Raw genomic sequence first — 25984 nt, 5'->3', positions numbered from 1 at the left:
CTAAAATATCCTTGTTAAATGCGTCTCGTACAGAAGTGATTTAAATGAGATTTCGCTGCAAATGAAGAAGTTTTGCGAAATACGAGATATTTCTCGAAGTTGTATCAAGTGAGAGCTTTCACAAAAATCTTGTTAAGCAAGTTCGCTTTAGGTATCTCAGATTAACAAGAAGATATTTTGCCTTTACCTTTCAAATACTTTTTATTTTAATATATTGAGAAGTTCTTTCATATGCAAATTCCATGAATTAAGCCCATCTCCTATCCGTTTGAGATCCAATTAATATTTTTTTCTACTGCTTTTTAGAAGACTATCTTGATATGATAAATTAAAAAATACGTAACAGATAATTTTGATCCCGTAAATAAATTCATATATCATTAATTTAACTAGAGTCCTTCAAAAAATTATTTAACTGTAAAAGTTCATATCTTTTAAGTAAAGTTTATGTGACGATCGTATTACGAACTGCTAAATTTATATACCACTAAATTACCTTCGACCACATTCCACAAGCCGTTATATGAAAAACTAGATTTTCGCCCGCGGCTTCGCCCGCGTTTTCAAAGGAAAAACCGCATAGTTCCCGTTCCCGTGGGATTTCCGGGATAAAACCTATCCTATGTGTTAATCCAAGTTACTCTCTATATGTGTGCTAAATTTTATTGTACTCGGTTCAGTAGTTTTTACGTGAAAGAGTAACAAACATCCATACAAACTTTCGCCTTTATAATAGTATTAAGATTAATTTTATCATCGTAAAGCCAACCATTCTATCTAGATAAAATCTAGATTTCAGCGGTTTAAGACTGATAAATCGACCTAGATGGGAAACCGGCTTGAACGTTCCAAACTCTAGTCATTTTGAGAATTACATCGAGCAGCGACGAATTTCAAGATCTAACTTTAGCAAAATAGCGAATGTATTTGTGAAGGAAAATTAATGCTGAATGTAAATTAATGAGGGATTAGAAAAGCATTTCGAGTTTGAATATTTGAGGTCTGTTTTATCTTTTTCTGTCGAAATATTTTTTCACATTATGCAAATTTTGTAAATTGCCAATACGGATGAATAAACGTTGCATTTATTTTTATATTTTGTACCTACTTTATTTATTACTAGCTTCCGCCCACGACTTTGTACGTGCATCCCTGTTTTTCCCCGTTCCCGCAAGAATTTCGGGAAATCCTTTCTTAGCGGATGCCTACGTCCTAACATCTACTTGCATGCCAAATTTCAGCCCGATACGTCCAGTGGTTTGGGCTGTGCGTTGATAGATCACTATATCAGTCACCTTTGAGTTTTATATATATAGATATATATAGATTGTAGTATACTGTATACCTTTCTGTACACATAAGTTTTATAGTAAGTGAATGTTTAACAACCACATAACAACTAGACTTCGGAACGTGTGTGATAATACAAGTTGTATGAATATTATTTTCATTCATTTCGTAGTCATACTGGTCCTACAGTCTTGAGAAATTAAATTTTTGAGCATCTTTACATCTTTAAAAGGCTGTATGTCTCGTTGTATGTAACAAAGGAGTCCATTTGTATCGGAAGCCACAGTCCGACCGCACGTTAAGGTTTCAACACAAATTGAATAGGGTGTACACATATTACGTATGTATCGGGAATAGGGTGGCCATTTAACATGTTTGAAATTATGGCCTGCAAATTATTTAATTAAATATAAAAAGTGTTTTAATAAACTAGTTATATTAAGTATCATTAAATTTTAAAATAATAGGTCATTCGAGGTTTAAAAATTACTGAAAACTAAAAAATGAATGTGATTGTTCAGTGTTTTATATTATATCTCAAAGCGTAAAAATGAAACAGATATAATATTTATAAAAATTCAGTAAATGTATCATCATTTACTGAATTTCTCTAGGTAGAGTCAAGTTCTATAATTACGCAAAAAACTTCCAAAGCCTTACAAACCTACAATTTTATATATTACGTACAGAATTCTTATTGCAAAAATTTTCAACCAACAATGCATACAGCCTGCAACATAAAAATTCCAAACAAAATTAATATGCAACATTGTACACCCCTCCACAGTCGCTTTATAAATTGAAACATGATATAGCTCTTACTACTGAAAAGCAAGTCAGCATTGAGTCAGCAGATTCAATATTTCCCGATGAAATACGAATTTGTCCATGTTTTCCTTCTATTAATGTTACGTATCTAAGAACTGTTTATATAACATACAAAGATGAGTTTAATTCGTTAATGGTAAAAAAGCAGGCTGAAAAAGTTATAGTATTTTTTTTATATTAGGAAAAGTCACTGGTTTCTGTTGATTCGCTTTTTGTAGTTATTGAAGGTCTATTGTGGTATCTATTGCTCGGGTTAAACAAATACTTATAACTACAAATTACAATTTTGCTATTTATTAACTAGGACAATGCATAAAGCATCTCTATAAAAATCCAAATCTTTCAAAAAATTCAAATCAAATCATTAAAAAAGATGCATTATAATATTTATTAATAAGAGATCACACTTAATTTCATAAAGTATCCCAGACAACAAAACGAAAGAAAAATTTAAAAGCGTCTGTATTTCTTGTTACATAGATATATTAGAAAATCTTGAACGCTTTAATTTACACGTATAGATTTTCAAAAACTCATATTTCAACTTGTCAAAGATAAGCATACCTAAAATTTCAAGCTGAAATACAAAAAAGAAATACCAACCTTGTGGCAGCCCTACATTAGCCCACTTATGAGGTCGATACAAGCCTCTCTGCTCACATCCGCTCAGCTAAGCCTGCCCTTATATCATTTACATACACGTATAATCTTTATAGGGCTGTCGACGGTCACAAAAAGCTTAAATGACCTTAAAGGATCAGTCTCATAGCAATGCTTTGGTGAGAATGTTTTACATATGAAACGTTTCGACGTTTATGGAATACACGTCATAACATTTTTTAACATTTACCACCGATTCGGAAAGCAGTATCTATGGAGAAGAACTGGCAAGAAACTCCATCACTCTGCAGTTTATGATAGATATTTTATGTGCAAGACGAAAATGCAAAAAATAAAACAAAACGTGTCTAAATATCATTACGAATACGTTGAATTATCTCAAATAACGGTTACAATTCTATTTCACAAGCTCACTTAAACTCAAAAAGCACGATTCTAGGGACCTCTAGGTTACAATAAAAATAAATTGGGGATAACACAATAACAGAAGGTCGTGTGAAAAGGCTAATCGTTTGAGATAAAGTGAAGATTCCTATCACGGATCGGTCTTGGCCGTAAATGTTGTTAAGACAAGACGGTCGAAACCTTAAGATAACTTTTTGACGAAAAGGCGGCAAACTTTGTTAGTAAAAATAGAATTCTTTAAGTATTTTAATAAGACGTCTCAAAGTCTATTTATAAAGAATAAATGGAAAAGTCTGTTTTATACTAACAAAACTTTTTATTAAGTAGATGTATGTGAAAGTTGATATTAGGCGTACGGTGTTTTAATGCTTATGACCTTCTCTATGTAAAGCTATGTCTACCTACGTATATCTCTATAATGAATTAATTCTACAGAGATTTCTACATAAGATAAAAGGTCCATTTATACCTATGTCCTGACCGCTTCCTTGGTACAGTGGTTGACGAGTGAGCGTAGCACCGAGGGGTCCTGGGTTTGATTCCCGGTTGAGACGAAGAAAAAAAAATATCTCGATCTGGTAGGACACAGAAGGCTGATTACCTACTGGTCCCTAAAGAAAATCGATCATTGAAACAGATGTATAATGCATGTACCTATAATAATGCATCTGCCCCTTACCCCACTAGGGGACATGGACTTCACATACCTATGTACATCGATACAAGAACAACTAGATGATGATGATATAGGGAGTATTTTCAGCTACATTTATTTTGAAAACCAAGACATAAATTCTGAAATAGTAGAGCAATCTTCATATTTCCGTCCCAACCTTGTCCCAATAAATTGCTAGACCTATTTACATCACTTCAAATGCCACCACTTAGATTATAGTGTTATTTTTATTTCTACTCGATTCTTTTCTTGAGGGTATGGTTATCGTTACTCGAGCGTGAATTGGTAACTATTAGTTGATATTAGCAATCCTTACTAATATTATAAATGCGAAAGTAACTCTGTCTGTCTGTCTGTTACTCAATCACGCCTAAACTGCTGAACCAATTTGCATGAAATTTGGTATGGAGATATTTTGATACCCGAGAAAGGACATAGGCTACCTTTTATTGCGAAATATGTACCACGGGAGACCGGGGCGGACCACTAGTTAAAGATACATGAAGATAGTGGCTTGTGGGTGAATGGGAGGTTTATATTCTATTAAAAAAATATTATACACTTTAAAATGTTTAATTTATATCAAATACCAAGTATAATTAATATTCTTAAATATTAAATCGTCAAACATTCTGAATAAACTTTTCATTTTTATTTGTTTGCAATAAAGCAAACACACAAAAAAGCTTTCACAAAAGACGTATACAAGAATCATGATCAAATGTGAAATGATTGAAAAACGAAAAACTTCAAACAAAAATATGCACACATCTTGCAAAATAATAAAGCTCTGCATTGAAACACAGACAGTACATTTATTTTCTCTGCACAGTTGCTTTTATATAGTGAAACTATGAGTTGTGAAATATTTTATAAACTTAGCCATTGTCATATGAACTCGAGGGTAGCGGAATAAATGCCATACATTTCTCATACGCACTCCTCAATCCTCATATTGCGGTTTTCGTCGTTTATTTTATTTTTTCATTCAGTCTTGGTTGCCAGGTTTTATAAAGTTTGATGTCGGTGCATAAAAGTTACCTATACAATTTTTTTAAAGGCAGGTTACATAATTTCTATAATACCTTATATTATATATATATATATATATTTTTTACTTTTTTATAGCAGTTAAGTCGTTTTACGCACCTACATATAATTTTAATTTTGAAATTTATAATTGTGACATTTACACACTTATTGATTAAAATTTCTGGAGTAAAAATCTTTTAATTTCTTTATCGTGAAAAACCAACTAAATAGTAAATATGTAAAAAGATTTTGTTTAAAAAACGGGATGAATCGATTTATATCTTACATTCTTAATATATTATTAGAAATCTATGTTATAATATTCAGCATTTAGCGTCATCAATCACCTCCCACAATATTCTCTTACGTCGATAAATCTATCACGTCTAATACATACAAAATTCACAGGAACGAAAAGTTCTACACGTGCTGCGACGAGCCCTACCTAGATATAACGTTCAACATCACCATGAGGCGGAAGACGCTCTTCTACACGGTGAACATTATCATACCATGCATGGGGATCTCGTTCCTGACCGTCCTTACCTTCTACTTGCCTTCGGATAGCGGGGAGAAGGTATGTTCTTTTTTTTTTAGAATGTGACAGATTGTTTTTTTTTTTCATGATAAAGAATTATAGCAACATAACAAGCTGTCAACTTTCTGAGGCAAAGGATCTCCGAGCAAAGGATGATTATAGCACAGTTTATTAAAATTATTTAGTGTTTCAGAAAAATGTAAATTAACTTGATAGTGGTATAAAATAAATGACTGTCATAAAAATACAACGTTGCAATTGTAGATAGTCATTTATACTAAACAAAAAATATAGAGGAAAAGAATCGTAAAATGAAATGTTCGCCAACAATCCCGTACTAAACTATTAATATATTCTCCCAATGATTGAAGGGTCTTCAGAGAATTACGGCGTCGTTTGACTTCGCCAGTAATGACATCGATAAGTGAAAAAATTGCTCCAATTTATCTCCAGCTTTATTCTTTGAATCCATGATTCAAGGTAGTTTTTAGAATTTTTATTTATATAAAAATTATATTTTTTCCAAATACAACACTTTACTACTAAAAAAAAAAGAAAACAGATTTAAAAAAATTTGCAGTTTCGCGCGCTTTTTATAGAATGCTACATTTTACATCTGTGTGTTTTTCGTTTGGCGTTCGCAATTCAAATTCTATTGCACAACGCCATTCTGTGTACAAACGTTCCAAAAAGAGCATTGAATTGTAACTATTTACTGCAAGCTGTTAACTATTGTATTTCGTTTTGTGTAAAAGTGAACAACGGTATTTTGTGTGTTTCTTAATTTTAATATCGTTTTTGTTTGAAGTTTTTCATGTACTTAAGAGATAAAATTAATTGACTTTCGTGCATGAATTCATTATTTTAACAAGAAAATTTTATATTTTAAATGATTCTTATTACCTACTTAGTGAATTTTTCATTATATTGGCGTCCTACTTATTATAATTTGAATACGTTTAAATTTTTAACGTATTGTTTAAACATTTCCATAAACATAACATAACAACATTTTTTATAGAAAACAAAATATTAATTATCTTTACATTTACAGGTGACATTATCAATATCGATACTAATTAGCCTCCACGTGTTCTTCCTTCTGGTGGTAGAGATTATACCACCCACGTCCTTGGTGGTACCGCTGCTGGGGAAATATCTCATTTTCGCCATGATTCTTGTATCAATAAGGTAAGTTTATAAGTTTAATGAAAATAAATGATGCATGATTATATCATTTTAGATATATATAAATTTCTCGTGATAAAATTTTACCGAAACGGCTGGACCGATAGTCGTGAAATTTTGCCTATTGGCTAGATATGAGAATAGTCCAACATCTATTTTTTATACCCCTAAAGTGATAAGAGACAAGAGTAAGGATGAAAAATGTTTGCAGGGACAACTAGTGCACTGTAATAAAATTTATTTTTCAGATAGGTTTTAATTGCGTACAAATTTGCATCCATACATCGCTATGCAAATAAACAGTGTTTGTTTGAAATATAGGTAATATTTAAACCGTTTTTTATTAAATGGGTAACATGAAATTTTATACAGAAATTAAACAACCTTAAACAAATAAAAAATAGCTGTGGATATATGACAAAACTTTGAATGTTATCAGGAAAAGTAATTATTCTAATATTATTTAAAGAAATATTAAGATTGTTTAAATGACAAAATCGTGGGTTGCAACTAGTTTAAAAATAAATCATGCTAGCTTCTTAGGGTCCTAAAGTATCAGAGAAAGCTTTGACACTTTGTTACCTAAATCCTTTGAAAGCTGTGATTTCTCTTCTGGGAACACGTGTAGCGGTTTTCAACTCTGAGAAAAGGTTTAACTTCAAATGTATCTCTTTCTGGTTTCCTCAAATTACAATTGGAATCAAATTGAAATAATGTCAAATTATAGTTGTAATTTTTTATGTTGAAAACCATAACTTATTAGTTATTTATACCTTTGCTATTTGCTCGATATAAGTATACTATATAATTACATAAATACTACGTATAATGTTGAATTTCTATAGAATAAAAATACGTCTCAACCGACCGAAGGAAAAAGACTTTCGAAGGATAACTCTTATGAATATAATATTTAGCAGGATATAGTACTTTCAATTTGTCCCGTGGGGCTAAATTCTAACGGCTGCTGTAAACGGTGCGAAACGTCAGGTAATACAACGAATAAATCGCGTTTAAAAACCCGTTAAAATCTTAAATTTCTTAATCTATAATACTCGCGTAAAATCAATCACAAGATAATATTAACATAATCTAATACAATTATTCAACATAACAATTTCAAATAGATATTTAAATAATGAATCTCAACCAAACCGTTTAACTGCAAACATAAGTTTCAGTATTTAATCCCGGGTCACGATAACATTCCACAATTTACATATAAATTAAAATCCACTTCCAAAACAAGATATTTGATTGCGTAACTTTGAACAAAGGAAGGGATAAAGCGTTTATGCCAAAAATGAGGGTACATTCCTGTGGAAATATTTTGATTCGGGTTTATTATACGGTGTGGATTAATGAAGATAAAAATAATATTGTCACCAACGTTTAGTTCAGAAGTTAGCAAATGGAGAAAAAAAAAAGTTTTCATCATCATTATAAGCAGACGAAAAATGCTTAAATTACATATTTTAAATTACGTATTTTATACGTGTAGAAACGGAGAGCAAAAGAAACATACCTAATATTAAACTAAATAACATAGTACTATCAGTTTTCTCTCCATAAAAACCGTCCCTGTGGCTTTACAAGAACTTGATCAAGCATTTCTAAAGTTTTACGCTTAGCAACACATTTGGTGTTTCATTTTTATTTATGTAAGTATATAGATAATGTTTACTACAAAAAATATTCATTCATTCATTCACAAAACACTACATAAACCAGGTTATAAACTCATTGAAAATTACAATTTTACACGTTTCATTTCGCGTCTGACCTGACCTGACCGTTGCCTGCGGCGCCATTCGATAAACCAAAGTGAAAAGAAAAAAACACCTACAAAATGAAAATCCTTTTACTGAAGGGTGAGTGTTGCAGCGAGAAATGCAACGATTTTTCGTATGAATCGGTATATTTAATGAACATCAAATTTACCTTTTAACTTTTTCAATTTCTTAGTAAATTGGTTTATATTGAGATTTAAAATAGAGTATCTAGAATTCGAAGTCTCGAGAATATAAAAAAGCGCCTGACATTACACACGAGGTAGATTAAACTTGAACTTTTCTATAAAGCCTTTAAAAATATTGGAATAAAAAGGCATAATCAAATTCAGATTCTTGTAACGCAAAAAAATAACACCTGCACCGGGAAGCTTTCTGATATATATAATAATATAATTGCTAAATTTAGTGCAAAACCTTCGCTTAACTTAGAGCAAAGCATCTTTTCCCTGATATAATATCTTTAGAGTATTGTCGAAATAACACAAACTATCTCCACACTGGTACACTAAACACAATTGTACTACCTAAACACTAAAATATAGCATTTACAATTACAATTTGGGAACAAAACAAAAGGTAAACTACAAACAGAGGCATACAATAAAAACGTTAAAGTTTACGTAGCAACCGAGGGTCCTCTTGGCACTCGAGTCACAACGCTGTTAGTTGACAGCTCCTTATTCGACTTGTATTTTCGTCCCTTTCACACTGCCTTACTTTTGTATCCGACGGCATTGTAGGGTTGAAAATCATTTCATGTTTCATGGTTTTATGAAGGTTTAGAAGTGTTGTTTACAAGTTTCAGAACGAGTCATAATGAGGAACTACATAAACAGATATACCTATTAATTTTTTTACGTACTCGTAGGTTGTGTTGAAAGCGTGAAAGTTAGTACATTTTGTATAATATTGTTGTTACTTAAAGTAAGCGACAGTAACGTATAATTTTATACACTGTTATATGAATTGAATGAAAATTTTATACACTGTTATGTGAATAAGGACAACTTTTGTAGAGCTACGGGGTGTTAAAATACGCTATTTTATAATTTTTCATTATAAAAATTACACTATTATAATAATACCTAACAAAAATCCTAACATAAAAGTTTCTCTTACACAATATTAGCTTAATTAACAACTTATATTATCGCAGGCTAACACAATTTACCGCTTCGCATAAAAAGTAATAGCGGCCCAAAGATCGCCTGCAACCACCCCGCTGATTAACTACATATATCTTGATTAGCTGAGACGCGCATGCGGACGCGATCCCGAAGTTATTCAATATTCTTCGAGATTTCGGTTAGGAATCCAATTGTCAAGGCCCTTTCTCCATAATGTGTGTAGGGAACATCTTTTATATCTATTGTTGTTCGAATGTTTTGATAGTACCTTTCCTACCAGTTTGGATTTCAAGGTATCGTTTAAATGCAAGATGATAAGAAGTATATTGTACTATATGCATAGTATAGTACTGTATGCATACAATTCGTTACTGTTATGCAATCTAAATATATCACAGTTATGCTAGCTGAAGCTATACACAAAATCATCCTCAGCCGATCTGTACTACAGTGCACAGGCCTAAGTTTTACACAGGCCCATGGGGATTTAAAACATGATCCATCATGCTGGCTAATTGCGGGATGGCAGATTTCCCATGTAGTCGAACTTTTAAGAATATGCGGTTTCTTTACGATATTATCTTTCACTAAACTATAAAGTAAACTGCTGGACCCAGTAAACGTTGTTCTGCTATGACTTCCTTATCAGCTAGGGGTATAAATACTGTTGACCTATCTCCAAAGTTCTTGAGGAATTTGGTTAAGATAGTCGACAAGAATTTTATACATATATACTAATTGTCTCGGCAAACGTTGGTAATCAACATTGTGACACGAGAATTTTATATATTGTATAGGAGAAGAGATTATATCTGTATTTTGGATTATAATCTCCATTTCTTCCAGTATATGCGTGACGGTGGTGGTACTGAATGTACACTTCAGGTCGCCACAGACCCACCGCATGGCGCCCTGGGTGAAGCGAGTGTTCATACACATCCTACCAAGACTGCTGTTCATGAAACGACCGCAGTATAAGTTTGATACTACGAGGTATGTGATTTTGTTTTTATGTATATTATGCCCTTTTTACTGCTTCATAGAAAATAAATCACCATCATGTTGCGAACGTGTTTTTTATCTCGTAATCATTATTAATATGTATATCAACGGTTTTGAAGTAAAACTTCTTTAGGCGCGTTGAGATGGCAATGCCGTCACGTCATGAAGCAAGACAACGATTTTGGTAACTTTGAATCATCCCAAAGAAGTTTCAGTTCTGACTCGTGTGCTCGGTTAAAGAGGATCACCTTTCTATCATTAATTCAGGATAAACTTTCTATCATTAATTAATATTTTAAGATCATTACATAGGGACTTATTTAAACTGTCAAATAGACATGTAATCATTTTGCACCTAATTGTATAAAGCGCGTCACACACGGTGAAGATACTATAATATTTTATCTTAAGATACTGTTATATTTTATATTACAGTATCTTAACGCATCCGGTATCAGCGTTCGGACCATCATTTTTCTTTTTGTCATTGCGTACTAAGACTCCTGTAGAACCGCCATCCTGTTACAAATGACCCACAAAATTTCGCGTCATTTGTAACAGGATGGCGGTTCTACAGGAGTCTCAGTACGCAATGACAAAAAGAAAAATGATGGTCCGAACGCTGATACCGGATGCGTTAAGATACTGTAATATAAAATATAACAGTATCTTAAGATAAAATATTATAGTATCTTCACCGTGTGTCACGCGCTTTATTCGTAAATTAAGGCAGTCACCAATATCGTATATTTGCCTATTGCTATATAGACGCTATTTAAATTTTATAAAGGTAATGCAGTGAAATATTACTACGCGCAATTAGATTTCTATCAAAAACCGATCAGTGAAACTGGCAATCCCATTAGAGTCGCGAGACATCATTCATATGCATTTCAATATTTGAATGCCATTGCTGAAATACTATATAATATGGTATAATATGACTACTTAATTATCGTAATCGGAAAACTGTCTAAGTTTTATTTGACTCTACAAAACACTGCACTGATTTTTAGTGGTGTATCAATCAATTTAATTTTTCTGTTTCAACTATATAATGTTTTAGTATGTGTTATAAATTAAAATGTTCATGTACAGTTAACAAAGATTTTTATTTTGCTACATTGATATTAAGTTTACTACTTTAAGAGATATAAATATGTATCAATCGATTCAGGAATATTAAGTAATGGTTACAATAGCCTACTTGTTAATTAAGTTTGGCTAACGAGTGTAAATTAATTATAAGTTTCATAATCACCTTCTTTAAGTACTGATGACAAATAAATCTTTGTCCAGTTTTGAAACTTTACTGAAAAAAACAATGGCAATTAGGATAAGAATTGATAAAAATTTGCTTAAGAATAGTTACGGGTATAGTATTATATCTATTATTTGAGATTACGATATGAGACATCTTCAAGTATAAATCACTTCGGTATGACCTCTTTATAAGACGATTAAAAAAAACGTGGATGAAGTTAACGTTAATCTGAAGTAAGATTATAATTTCTGGTACCTACTAGACCTAACATGGTCTATGAATAAAGAAAATGGAAAATCTCTACACTTAATCTAATTTTTTATTTGATTTAACATTTAATCAATGTATATAAAGACATAGATATTTAATATTACATAGTTTCTGAAAAATACGTATTGATTACATAATACATTACAACACTCAGAAAGTGTAACGTTCATCACGAAATATTTTCCCCATCAAAATCACACATAACCCTTCGCACAATATTAAGGGTTATTCACTCAACCGAGGATATTAAATGTCGAATAGGTTTTAATTGCCCTACGTATGTACGATATTATTGCCTTCAACACTATATAATAAAAGGAAAAAGATTCGATCACAAGGCGCAGATTCGAACCCACGTATTAAACCTCGTGATCAATTTTTTCTGTTATTTTGTAATTTCTCATTTATAGACATTTGAATGCTCTAAAACTAAATATTACCTTCATATTTTTCAAGTAACATTATCTACCTACATATTTTTGAATTAGGGTCAATCTATACTAATATTATAAAGCTGAAGAGTTTGTTTATTTGAAAGCGCTAATCTCAGACACGACAGGTCCGATTTGAATAATTCTTTCTGTGTGAGATAGCCCACTCATCGAGGAAGGCTATAGGCTATATATCATCACAATAAGACGAACAGGAGTGGAGCCACGCGGGTGTAACCGCGGAGCTATCATATTTTAAGTTTTATATATTGTACAGGTATGTTTTTAATAATATACAATTTAATAATACCTTCAATATAATGATAGATTACCAAGCTAAACTTTTCTAAGAGTATAATATCAACACTTGCGTGGGTGTGACATGATTTGCTTCGAAGCAAGCATTACTCCCACGTAAAAAGCTATTAAAAAAGAAATGTCTAGAATCTAGAATATCGAAAAGCGTTTGAATCTATTGATGCTATGTTATAAAAAAAATGTGAGTTCAACAAAGTTTCTTATAAGCCACCTCTTATCAGTAAATCACACTATCATTGATCTATTACCTATAACATACTTTTTCATTAATAGCAAGTTTAAGGACCTGCTGATAAAGTCAGTGATAGTCTATTAAGCATATTTTGACATATTTTCACACATTGTTACTCATTTTATCTGACAGATAAGCTAAACCGGAAGATTAAGACGTTTTCTCGGTAACATGAATAACGTATCCTGAAACCAAAGCACTGAATGAGTGTATCATAAAATTATACTTAAATGCTACATAATTCCACGAATTACGGTTTTTGCTTACGCTACAAGTCGAAGGATTCCCAGTAATATATTAACATTCCCCTCTGGCGTGTTAATCACGTTAGCTGCGAGATATACAGCTTTAAACAAATTCAATTTTCTTCCCGACGTCGGCTTTTGAAATTTTATCCATTTATGAAACGGGATGTTTTAAATTTTTATTGAAGAGAGAATTTCTGATATTTGAATCTATTGAATCGGCTTTCTATTGTAATTAACTGGTTGGTTAATTACGCGTAAATTGAGTCGCTTTAGCATCTAAATGTTTTACATCCGTCTGTGTTATTGTCATTTCTTTGTTCACTAATAAATAGAGCAGGCTCCAAGGAGATGTTCGTTTGCATAAATAGCGGACCTAAATCTGACTTCTGATATATATTGTATAGATCCCAGACATCCTATAGACAGATGTTGCCAACCAGTTTTGTGGTCCCCTTCCCCGCACCCCGGTAATTAAATATGGCATACAAAGAAAAAAATAAACATTTCAAAAACATGCCGCGTGGGGTATCAAATGAAAGAGCTTATTGAGTAGATCACGAATATATAGCATACTATAACATTTCTTACACTTTCTCTAAGATTTTTTAGAAAATTTACGAAAATGGTCCATTTTTGAGTTAACTTTAAACCACTATAGATTGAAAACTCATGAATATATTTTTTAAATTATAATTTTAAATAATTAACAATAGTCCATTGTTTACGATTCAATAGTTTGTAATAAGTGAGCTATATGTATGTGGTGGATTTGATGACCCCACAAAATGTTTTAAATTGAAAGGCGCAACTTTCACTAAAGTTACCGATTTGAAATCTAATCACACAGAGGCTGATTCAAGAATGTTCTGAATATTGCAGAGATAATTATTCTAAGCCCTGACACCGATATTTTTGTATTAGGCCTTCATTTCTGGCATAAACTTGAAAATATACTCGCCATCTTTGAATGCTCCCCCCACTCCCCCATGCAACTATTTCACTGTACGAACTATTGAATCGTAAACAATGGACTATTGTTAATTATTTAAAATAATAATTTAAAAAATATATTCATGAGTTTTCAATCTATAGTGGTTTAAAGTTAACTCAATAAAACCGGCCAAGTGCGAGTCGGGCTCGCGCACAAAGGGTTCCGTAGCAGCAAATATAATAAATTACAGTTAAATCAACCTATCTCAAAAACTATAAGAGATACTTTGATCAAACCAAAAATCGTTGAAAGAGTTAATTAGCATGCATCACCTCTATTTTTTTTAGAATTTTATACCCCGTAGTTATAAAAATAGAGGGGGGGGGACATACTTTTTACGACTTTGAGAGCTGATATCTCAAAAACCGTTCACTTTAAGAAAAATGTTTTTTAGAAAACTTTATATCATTTTAAAAGACCTTTCCATTGATACCCCACACGGGTATGTACATCGAAAAAAAAAATTTCATCCCTCAGTTACATGTATGGGGGGCCCCACCCCCAATTCTTTTTTTTACTATTTAGTGTCATATTTTTGTAGCGGTTCATACAACACATATTCCCATCAAATTTCATCACTGTAGTACTTATAGTTTCCGAGTAAATCGGCTGTGACAGACGGACAGACGGACAGACGGACAGACGGACATGACGAAACTATAAGGGTTCCGTTTTTGCCATTTTGGCTACGGAACCCTAAAAATGGACCATTTTCGTAAATTTTCTAAAAAATCTTAGAGAAAGTGTAAGAAATGTTATAGTATGCTATATATTCGTGATCTACTCAATAAGCTCTTTAATTTGATACCCCACGCGGCATGGTTTGGAAATGTTTATTTTTTTCTTTGTATGCCATATTTAATTACCGGGGTGCGGGGAAAGGGACCACAAAACTGGTTGGCAAAATCTGTCTATAGGATGTCTGGGATCTATACAATATATATCAGAAGTCAGATTTAGGTCCGCTATTTATGCAAACGAACATCTCCTTGGAGCCTGCTCTAAAAGGCTATGTTTCCAAACCAATGTTATCTGATGCTTCTTAATATCACTACATAGTATAAAACAAAGTCGCTTTCTCTTTCCCTATTTCCCTATGACCCTTTGTATGCTTAAATCTTTAAAACTACGCAACGGATTTTGATGTGGTTTTTTTTAATAGAGTGATCAAGAGGAAGGTTTTAGTATATAATTTATTAGGTTTTAGACAAAGCGGGCGAAGCCGCGGGCGGTAAGCTAGTATTATTAGTAGTATTCATATAAGAATGATATTTATTCATGTATTTTGGATATTATAAATTTTATTTTCACGTATACTCACATTCCTGTTTTGTGTAAACCTTGAGTAAACATGATTCAGTTTGTAAATCATAAATGTACCAACTAAATCATATTTACAACATGAATATAGTTTGCTACCAGATGAAACTGTAGATAAATAGTTAAACTTCACTTGGCTGACGTTAATGAGACCGCACATTTGCCTCCAGTCGGTTTCAGGAATCAAATAACCTATGATATTTCCCGCTTGCCACTGAAGGATTCTGATTCATTTTACTTGATTATACTCAATAGAGCGTATTCATGAAACGCTTTTCATTCAAATATTTCCTATTAAAGCTGACGTCCGCGTTTTGATGGAACCCTCTTTAATTCTTTTTCCGCAATAAGTTCCAAAGATGGTCCAATATTTTAGTCCCTATAAAATCAGTTATCTGCTCGTTCAATTGTATAGGTATATATACGTAAAGTTAACGTGCCACATGGTTTCCTTTCTTTATTTTCATAAAATTGAATCTTAAATCTATAGTAGATGTAAGATTTCATTATAAGCCTAGGCCAATAGTCTAGCCTAGCTAATAGCAGTACCCGCAGCATTCATTTTCCAGTCATCCACTATATAACTATCTAAAAACCTAATAACTGAACACAAAACAAAACACATAAATCAAAACCTCAGCATACTTGCTAATCATACAAAGGGTAAATAAACAGTGTCAACAACAGTTCAATTAAGCGGTCGAAGCCTCACAAGCCTTTCCTAATTGCTTCACCACTTCTGTAATTAGAGATCCTGCCTACATGCCGATACTGTCGTACGGCCGAAGTGTATTATTAAATTTATACTATACTAATATGATAAAGCTGAAGAGTTTGTTTGTTTGTCTCGGGAACTACTGGTCCGATTTGAAAAATTCTTTCGGTGTTAAATAGCGCATTTATTGAGGAAGGCTATAGGCTTTATATCATCTCGCTAAGATCAGCAGGAGCGGAGCACTGCGGGTAAAATCGCGGAGCTCAGCTAGTTTAATATGTTTGTACACACGTACCGTAATTATTTGTTACAGAACGTGAGGTTTGGTGTTCTGTGGGTATTTCTGTATCTATTTTGTTTGTTGTTGTTTTGTTATTTCGTATGAGGGAAGTTTATAAGAGGGTAGGCGTTAGAGTGGAATCTCTCGAATAACATACATTAATTTGATCTCTTAAATATATATTCGCTTCCGTTTATAGCAATTTCCCTGAGAAAAAGCTTTATTTTTTGTAATTTTCTTGACATTATTTACGAATCCCTAAATCAGTACACATACTGCTAAATTAAGCAAGTATTTCAACTTGTGCAATCAATTTTCCCACTACACATATAAAACCTAATTAATCAGATCACATCGACAAGGGGCGATAATGGATGGCCCTCTCCCTTACAAATTATAGACTGTGTTCTATCTTAGTTTTGCCAACTACGACTTTACCGTTAGGATGTTCTTTTTTTGTTATACTAGATACAAAACGTATCTATATAATATATACTTTAATATACTTTAATATTATAAAGCTGAAGAGTTTGTTTGAACGCGCTAATCTCAGGATCTACCGGTCCGATTTGAAAAATTCGGTGTTAGATAGCCCATTTATATCATCATCACGCTAAGACCAACAGGAGCGGAGCAATGCGAGTAAAACCGCAGGACACAGCTAGTCGACTATAAAACTCAATACATAGGTTAGTATTGCATGTTTACTCGTTCCTGAATACACCACAGGTTGAAGATAAAATAATCTCTTAAGTTTCACGATTATCTATATTTACATAATCCAATTCTATTTGAAAACGCGATGATTGGAGGCCATTATTCAAGTAGTTACGCCGTGCTTGCGGTTTCGATGCTCTGATGCTTATCTAAATAGCTCTCAGAGTGCCCAGATCGGGGATAGATTATTGCTAACCGCAATTAATATACCATTTACCTGCACTAGTTTGGTTTGATTGAATAACTGACACTGCGTGGTTAATTAAAAGTGTATGGGTGAATAATTAACTGGTTTTAACATTATAAAATAATTTAACTATATTAAATTCCCACTCACTACTCGTTCTGAAATTTTCCCACCAATTTTTTACATTTAATTATTGTTTAATTGCGGAAAATCACCAAGACATCATGTTAATTTTTGTAAGGTCGTCGTTAACGTCAATCATATGACTAACTTACTAGGCATTTGATAGTAACACCCAGCAACCAATGCATGACTTAATTACTAACAAACGTATTTTCTAATTAAACGAGGCGGTATTTGCATCAGCTCTATCTTGTCTTTATAAAATATAATTAAGCGTCGCTGTCAATTTAGTTAACGGACGTTTTGGGGTAGATAAATGGATGTAGATAAGTGCCATCTCGGTTCGTTCCTTCTCACTGATTAGGCTTGTCACCAGGCCCCGTGGCCAATGCTCTTGACGAATATCTTTTGCATTTGTTGTTGTTTGTATTATTAACAAAGAAGGTGCAATAACATTTGATATAGAAGCAAGGATTCTCACTCCCTGCACGTTTGGATGACCTCAAATCAAATCTAGCGCGTTGTATTGTTATTTGTGCAAATGTTTTGCGTGTAAATGCATTTGTAAATTTATTTATTAAATTGCAATATTTAAAAGCTGATCGTATGAAAACTTGTGTAGCGTTGTCGCGTAGCACTTCTACAATTCGTAGAACAAGCTCTACGCGGGCTCTACGCCAAAGCTCTTGGCCTCCGACACGAGTTTGCTATTATTTGCTATCTAAAATTATACCACAAGCACACTTTATGCTTCACTCTAGTGTGATAACATCGGGTCTTTGTGAGATATAGCTGAAGGCTCGGCATATATGATATAGGACATAACTCTGACCTTTCTCGCTGCAATCGTGTCCAAATCCTTAATCTCTTAAGATGTGTATTTATGTTGGAGCTTATAGCATTAGGAGAACGTCTTATATATTAATATGTATAATAGTATAGTTCTATTTACAAGATGTTTTGTGATTCTATCGGTAAATTAGAACATAATAATATGTGGTACAAACTAAATCACTCGCCACTTATATTTCTATCCTGCAGTGTGCGTTCAACAAATCTGAACTTCGTAAAATCGATAAATGATACGGGAGTAAAATTCCCGAAAAGGGGAATACCCCTTTATCGTATAAAACGATTCATTTTAAATAGTAAGAAGTTGCTACGATGTAATACGTGTTTTGCTGTTAGGTCCTATACTTTTATAATGAAATTTAATTTATTACATTTTTAGACAAGCGTTTTGGTAAGGCTTCAGTTTATTGTGAAAAAAGTCATAAGTAGTTAAATCTAAATTTTGATAATATAATTTAAGAATATCAATGTTGTCGTTTTTGTTTTTCGAGAGAATAACTTCGTAAAAGACGAGTATCCAATATATTTATTTCATCATATTTTATATATTTTTTCCACTCCTAATTATCTCAAATTGAGTTATCCCTAAGCACGCAGCCTTATCACAAGTGTTCTTACTGTATCAAGTGCTGTGAAAGATATACCTCCTTTGGATATCATCGTAAGTCTTGCGTAAATAAGGATACCTCGATCCATAATGTTTTATATTTGTGACTTGAGCCTTACAAGTTATACTATTTCACGAATATCTCTTCTGAGAGATGGAAAATGTTATGATGTTTTATTAAATACAAAATATATTACAACCTACAACAATAAATACTTAGCTATTTCAAAGTTTTAATTTATTTGTTTATTGTATATGTACGTACTTAAAGTGTATAGGTGTCTTTTTATCTTATTCCATAACGTAATAGTGCAACGAACGTGCACTATTACATTATGTAAGTGTAAGTTAATGCATGATCTGTCATAAGATGAAACAGATTAACGTTAGGCTGCGTTTCCACCAGAGATGAGGGAGGGAAATGTGTCGTGACTCGTGCGAGGATATCTTGCTGTGCTGTGAAAACATGTAGTGGTTTCCACCATAGCCGGACTGACTGACCGGTTGGCTTGGTTGGCAGTTCCAAGTTTTCCAAGTTCCAAGCCAGAAAGGCAAGGTGGGAACCCGTCGTGGGTTCGATTCCCTCCCGGGGAAAATATTTGTGCGATGAACATAGATGTTTGCTCTGTGTCTGGGTGTTAATTAAAATATATATGTATTTATTTAAAGTTACATATGTATTTTTATCAGCCATCTGGTTTCCATAACACAAGCGAAAGCTTAGTATGGGATTAGATCGTACCGTGTGTGAAAATTGTCAAAAGAAAGCAGTGCAAGGAAAAAGTGTGGTGCGAGTTTAGTGCTACTACTTCGTAGATACACATCCTCGCACATCTCTGGTGGAAAATCAGCTGTAGCTGTAGCATGTTTTTAACGTGATAACGTTTTTAAAATCGTTTTAGTCGGGTGACATGTTCAGAAACTTGTGTCACACCAAAACCTCACAAGCGCGATCGCAGGTATAACGAGAGAGAGACGGACCGATCTCCCGTCTCATCTCGAGCGCTGCCACTGCATTATGTTATCACGTAAACATCTCGATCGTAAACCTACTTTACAAACAACCAATTTTTTTTTACAAAATCTGTATATGAAGACTATCATGTACACTTTCTACGAACATACACAACACAGGTCACGTTTCACAACATGCGGGGTAGTGGTCCGGTGCGGGGGCACAGCCCGCCCGCTGTACCCGTACCGGCTCGCAGCGGCGGACGACGACTGCTGCGCGCCGGGCGCGTGGCCGCCGCCCGCCGCGCCGCTGCGCCCGCTCACACGCACGCCCAGCAAGGAGGACCTCACGCACACCACATATGTGCACTCGGGGTGAGATTTAGTTGATTTTTGAAGTGAAAACTTCTTTAGCGGCGTTGGGTATAAAATCTTAAACTCGCGTCAGGACACGTGGCCTGATCGAAAAAGCGTAAGACGAATGTTTTTTTTTTTAGCCCTTATATTCCATGCGTAAGACGGATACCATTCCAAAATATCAAACATGCTCAACGTTAATAATCAAGTTTTCACTTCTGCTGGCACTCCCGGAGTGCAACCCGTCTTTTTTTTGTGTGGTGTTTCTCAATGTTAGCCAGAAGGGCTTAGCTACATTTTAACACGGACGCGGGGGTGAACTGAAGGTTCACCCTGTTAGCGACATGCGCAAGGGCGTCCCCCCTTGACGGGGAGATTTAGTAGATAAAATGCACAATATGTACGTCTAAATATACGTGATGTTGCAGAAATTGCCTTTTTTATCCTTACCTACTTGTTTTAGGCAGAAAATGCGTAATAATGTACTTCAAAATGTACGTAATGTTTAACAGAAATTCCTTTTTTTATTTTAACTTATTTATGTATTCGTAAGGTAATATATGTATTGCTAAAGCTGTGTAAATTCGTACACTATAAATATGAAAGCTTGTTTTCAGCAGGATATACATTACGAAACTCGTGTTATGCAATGTGAAGTAAACTTCATGAAACTTGTAACTCTGTAATTGCAAAACTAATCTTGTTAAAAATTAAAAGTTCGTAATGTTAAATAGCCTATAAGGTTTCTAGGATCTAAAAAAGTCTGTCATAGTTTTACAGACAATTCTACCGATTTTCAGGCAATTTTCATCTACTTGAATTTCCAAAGTAAAACTTTTTACAGTATATCTCGTATTATTACTTTCTAAGTTTCAGCAACATAATTCATAACATTCATAAATATCAATATAAAAATGAAATACCTCCATTACCCCGTTACATTCTATGTGCTAGCCATATATTTTGAAGTTTGTTGTGTCATGTATGAACTTTATGACCTGGCGTAGAGTGCTCTTGTTTATCATATCGTGCTCTAACTTACTTGTCTTACATAATAAACTCTTGAATATACATGCTTTTATTTTAAGCAAGTTCTTTTTGTATATATATAATCAATAGGATGATAATTTATCTCTAATAAAGACAAACTTAAAGTGTGAAATTCTATTTGAGAAAGGCTCTCGAAATGTGTGCAAATTGTACCTAGAATAAAAAAATAAAATAATTAGAGCAGAGGTTTAAGTTATTTTAGTTATTTTAAATTACCCCAAGTTGTCGTACTGATTATTATTATCTAAGTTAGCACAAACGTTTTAAAGTAACATCATAATATTTCGCATAATATTATTAGAGCAAATATTTTACTTGTTACCCGTCAAAGTATTTCCAATTGTCTATGAAATACTACAAAATCTTATACAAAATATACTAGTTCGACGCCGATAGTGTCAAATGGGTTTTCAATTAAAGGCGCTCGGAACGGCTTGTCACATAAATTGGACATGCGACGGACGTTGAATTATGTATTGACTCACAATTGCAATTCTTTAAGAACTTTCTTGGAATATTGGCTTGGCTTTCTTAATTTGTTGTGGGTTCACTTATTTGTTTCTTAAAATGCTCTTACCTAGGTTATAGACATAGGTTATAGACGATAGAGATTCAACAATTTGATGCAATGTAAGATAATTTTACGTGATCAATTTTCTTAGTAATAATTTCAAATGACTTTTAAATTCTACATAATTTCAACATTGTCCATAAACATTTTAAGCAAAATATAATAGTTTAATTACAACATCATAATTACTGATATTTATTACAAACAGTTACGATATAAAGCACTTCAATAGTCATATTAATTATCTCTGCAAAACGAGATATTCTGAATCTCCCTCTGAATTATTAACTACTCCATATCAACCACTAAATAAACACACATTTCAATGATCAAAATACATTTATTTCTTATATAATTGTACACAATCGTAATATAATAATAGATAATTTATTTAATTCCACTAAATCTATCTCGCTCGCTACCATTATAGCGAAAATCTTGGATAGTTTGCTTAATGAGGAGCTCAGCAAAACACTAAAATTTCATGACGCACAATTTGGTTTTCAGACAGGGCTGTCTACAGAAACAGCTATTTTAAGCCTAAAGCAGACCGTAAAATATTATACGTCAAAAAATACTCCGGTGTACGCTTGCTTTCTCGATCTTTCTAAAGCTTTTGATTTAGTTTCTTATGACCTCTTATGGGAGAAGATGGAGAGAGCGGGCGTGCAACGTGAGCTTCTTCTTACTATGCAGTACTGGTATGAGAGCCAAGTGAACAACGTCAAATGGGGGAACAAGCTATCTGAGCCGTATAAGCTGCAGTGTGGTGTTAGACAGGGTGGACTGACCTCCCCAAAGCTCTTCAATTTGTATATGAATGAGCTGATTGCGGAGCTAAGCAGTAAACCAGTGGGTTGTTGGGTAGATGGTGTTAGTGTAAATAATATCAGCTACGCCGACGATATGGTGTTGCTGGGTCCTTCTGCTGGTTCTATACGGGAGCTGCTACTTTGTTGCGAGAAATATGCGGCTAGGCATGGACTCATATACAATGTGGCTAAATGTGAATACCTTATATTTAAAGCTCCTCGTAAATGCGTCAAATATGAACCCGTAATTACCCTAAATGGGAAAATACTAAAAAGGGTGTCGCAATTTAAATATCTTGGGCACTATGTTACTGAGGACCAACAAGATCGGTTAGACATTGAGCGAGAACGTAGAGCGCTGGCGGCGCGCTGTAATATGCTTGCTCACAGATTTGCTCGCTGTACTGAGGAGGCTAAAATATCTTTATTTAAGGCGTATTGCCAAACTCTCTACACGGGCAGTCTGTGGTGCAACTATACAGATAAAGCTCTTAGGGCTATTAGAGTGCAATATAATAATGGATTTAGAATGCTGTTGCGTCTGCCGCGATATTGCTCAGCTTCGAATATGTTCGCTCAAGCGCAAACTGACAGCTTTTCCGCGCTCCTTAGAAAAAAGACTGCATCTTTGCTAAAAAGACTTCGTGGCAGCAGCAACAGCATTCTGAAAGTGTTGTGCGACAAGGTGGATTCGCCAATATTAGAACATTTCCGTGAAATTCTAATATATCATGAGTAGTATTATGTATTTAATTTTTTTTTTTTTTATGTTCTTGATGTTAATGAAAAAAAAAATATTTTATCTAATAAAAATTAATATAATTCATAATAAGTACTGACATATTAACTAGAATAAAATTTGTATTGTTACTAACCTAGGATAAGAATATTGTTACTAACAAGTGGACCAAGGATGTTCATTAAATAAATGAATTATTATTATTAAATTATTAAATCGTAATTTCATTATTACAACAGCATAAGCGACAGCAACCGTTTCGGCGGTAGCTGCGTAGTGCACGGGTCCACTGAGGGCGGAGCGCTCGGGCCGCAGATCGGCTCGCCCGACGATGAGGCGCTCAGCCCTGTGCCTGACCCACCTGGGTTCAGTCATTCTGCTTGCCCTCCAGAAGTTCATAAGACGTGCTTCTGTGTGCGGTTTATAGCAGATCATACCAGAATGCTGGAAGATTCTACTAAGGTGCGTATTGTGGGGGAGGGAAATAGGTTTTTGATAAATAAGTTTGTGACATTAACGAATGTTAATGTTAATGTTTTGTTTAACGTTCAGTTTTTTGGGATAGACTTGTCAAAATATACCTTAAGGGCGTATGCAGAAAGAAAGCTAGAAACTTATAAGCGCTTACCGGTGCTTGTCAGCGCTGGTAACCCGCGCAGGAAAATATATGAACACGCGCCGATAAGCGCTGAAGCCTGAACGGCGCCGACAAGTTCCTACAAGCTTCAAAACGCGCTGGTCAGCGCTGGGCGCTGCCATATAAAATTTGTCTTGGTTTGCTTCAACCTGCTTTCTTTGTGTAGAACGAACCAGCGCTGGCAAGCGCCGGCAAACGCTTATAAGTTTCCAGCTTTCTTTCTGCATACGGCTTAATATTATTTTCATTAGAAAGTACATAACTTACATCTACCTCCATACTTTAATTACAATCCAAAAATACTTTCTCTCTCTATAAAAACTAAATGTCAAAAACTAATTCTAATATGTATTATATTCCCTGTACAGGTAAAAGAAGACTGGAAGTACGTAGCCATGGTGCTAGACCGTCTATTCCTATGGATATTCACACTAGCAGTACTAGTTGGTACGGCTGGTATAATTTTACAAGCGCCAACTCTATACGATGACCGCGTGCCCATAGACAAACACTTCAACCAGATCGCCACATCCACGCTTGTGAGATGCCCACCGCCGAATTAGTCACGACCATAGACAACCGACTATAGACTATAGACCAGGGACTATAGACAATGGAGTATAGACGACAGGCTATAAGCAATAGCTTTTGGATAACAGAACACGAACTATAGACCAGAGACGATCGGAGAGATGAAGAAGGATTTACGTAATATTGCGTCATGAGTGTTCCATATTCAATAAAAATAATGTCACCACTAACAGAAGAATATTGAATGTTAAGCCTTTGTATGTAATAAAATCTGATAACAAGATAATATTTTCCAATTTATGTGTCTGTTTCTTTCTAATAACATTGATCAACATACTAGCATACTAGTATAATTTGCATGATATGATGAAGTACTGGGTAGTACATTTTGTCCATCAACGAATAATAAATTTAAAAATATTGTGTTTTATTTATTAAAATTAATTATAGGAAAATAAAAACTTCTTAACACTTTAATTTCTTAACACTAGCTGATATTTTTTAATCTGTGTAACTATCATTATAAAAAGTTATGGCCATGTATAAAAAAAAAACAAGGCCACATTTGGAAAAAGAAAAAAAGTAATTTTCGTCATTAGCGCGCGCCCGTCCCTTCGTGTTCCCCAACGTGTTCTATTCCACGACATTCTCGAACCTTCTAGAATAATCTTATTGTCTATTCTGCACTTGGCTAGATGGTAGCGGATAAGATTTACTGATTATAATAAAATTTCAAGTAAAATTAATGTGTTTGTTTATTTACTTGAGACTTTTAATAGTTTATTTAAAATACCGTTTATTGGCTGGACTTTTAAACATTATCTGAGTAGAAGGTTCTGTTAAACGTTACAATTTTTTACGTTTTTATTTGAAAAGTCATTTCGTATCTTTTTTACTCATTTAAATATAACTTAGATTTAGGGTTTAGTTTATTTGAGTTTTCTTCATCACTTTTACTTTCTAAACAAAATCTGTCTAAACTAAGATTAAACTTATGTAACAAAAAATCGAGTAATCTTCGTTATTAAATAAACTTACTATAATTAATACTTAAGTCTAGTCTTTTCTATCTTTCTAACAATATAGACAACTTATATTGAAGTATACCTAGTTAATTCTTCGTAATCCTAAACTTAATTAGCTATAACTATTTCTATTACAAATTTCAATTAGTAGATCTCTTCTATTATATCTATAAATCTGTCGCAGAATAGAACATGTGAAACGATTTTATTATGAAATAAGAGTAACTTCATTATTGTCCCCTTTCTATAATGT

The 25984-nt window shown here is 33.6% G+C and overlaps 2 protein-coding genes across 2 annotated transcripts in view; both read left to right on the top strand.

Moving 5' to 3' along the window:
- Positions 1-25018, top strand: part of nAChRalpha4 (nicotinic acetylcholine receptor alpha4) — a 69434-nt gene extending 44416 nt beyond the window's left edge. Inside the window, exons 5-10 of the mRNA XM_089700303.1 lie at positions 5261-5429; positions 6445-6581; positions 10345-10491; positions 20190-20384; positions 23778-24000; positions 24544-25018. Coding sequence (XP_089556429.1) covers positions 5261-5429; positions 6445-6581; positions 10345-10491; positions 20190-20384; positions 23778-24000; positions 24544-24738 — 1066 coding nt within the window. The 3' untranslated portion in view covers positions 24739-25018. The remainder of the gene's footprint in view (positions 1-5260; positions 5430-6444; positions 6582-10344; positions 10492-20189; positions 20385-23777; positions 24001-24543) is intronic.
- Positions 1-25984, top strand: part of Gpdh1 (Glycerol-3-phosphate dehydrogenase 1) — a 362977-nt gene that overhangs the window by 152957 nt on the left and 184036 nt on the right. The window lies entirely within an intron of this gene.

Source organism: Colias philodice, chromosome 10, assembly GCF_061535455.1.
Source record: "Colias philodice isolate Cphi_HAF_F1 chromosome 10, ilColPhil1 Martin Lab GWU primary, whole genome shotgun sequence".
NCBI classification, from domain to species: domain Eukaryota; kingdom Metazoa; phylum Arthropoda; class Insecta; order Lepidoptera; family Pieridae; genus Colias; species Colias philodice.
This window is presented reverse-complemented; position numbering and strand designations above follow the sequence as displayed.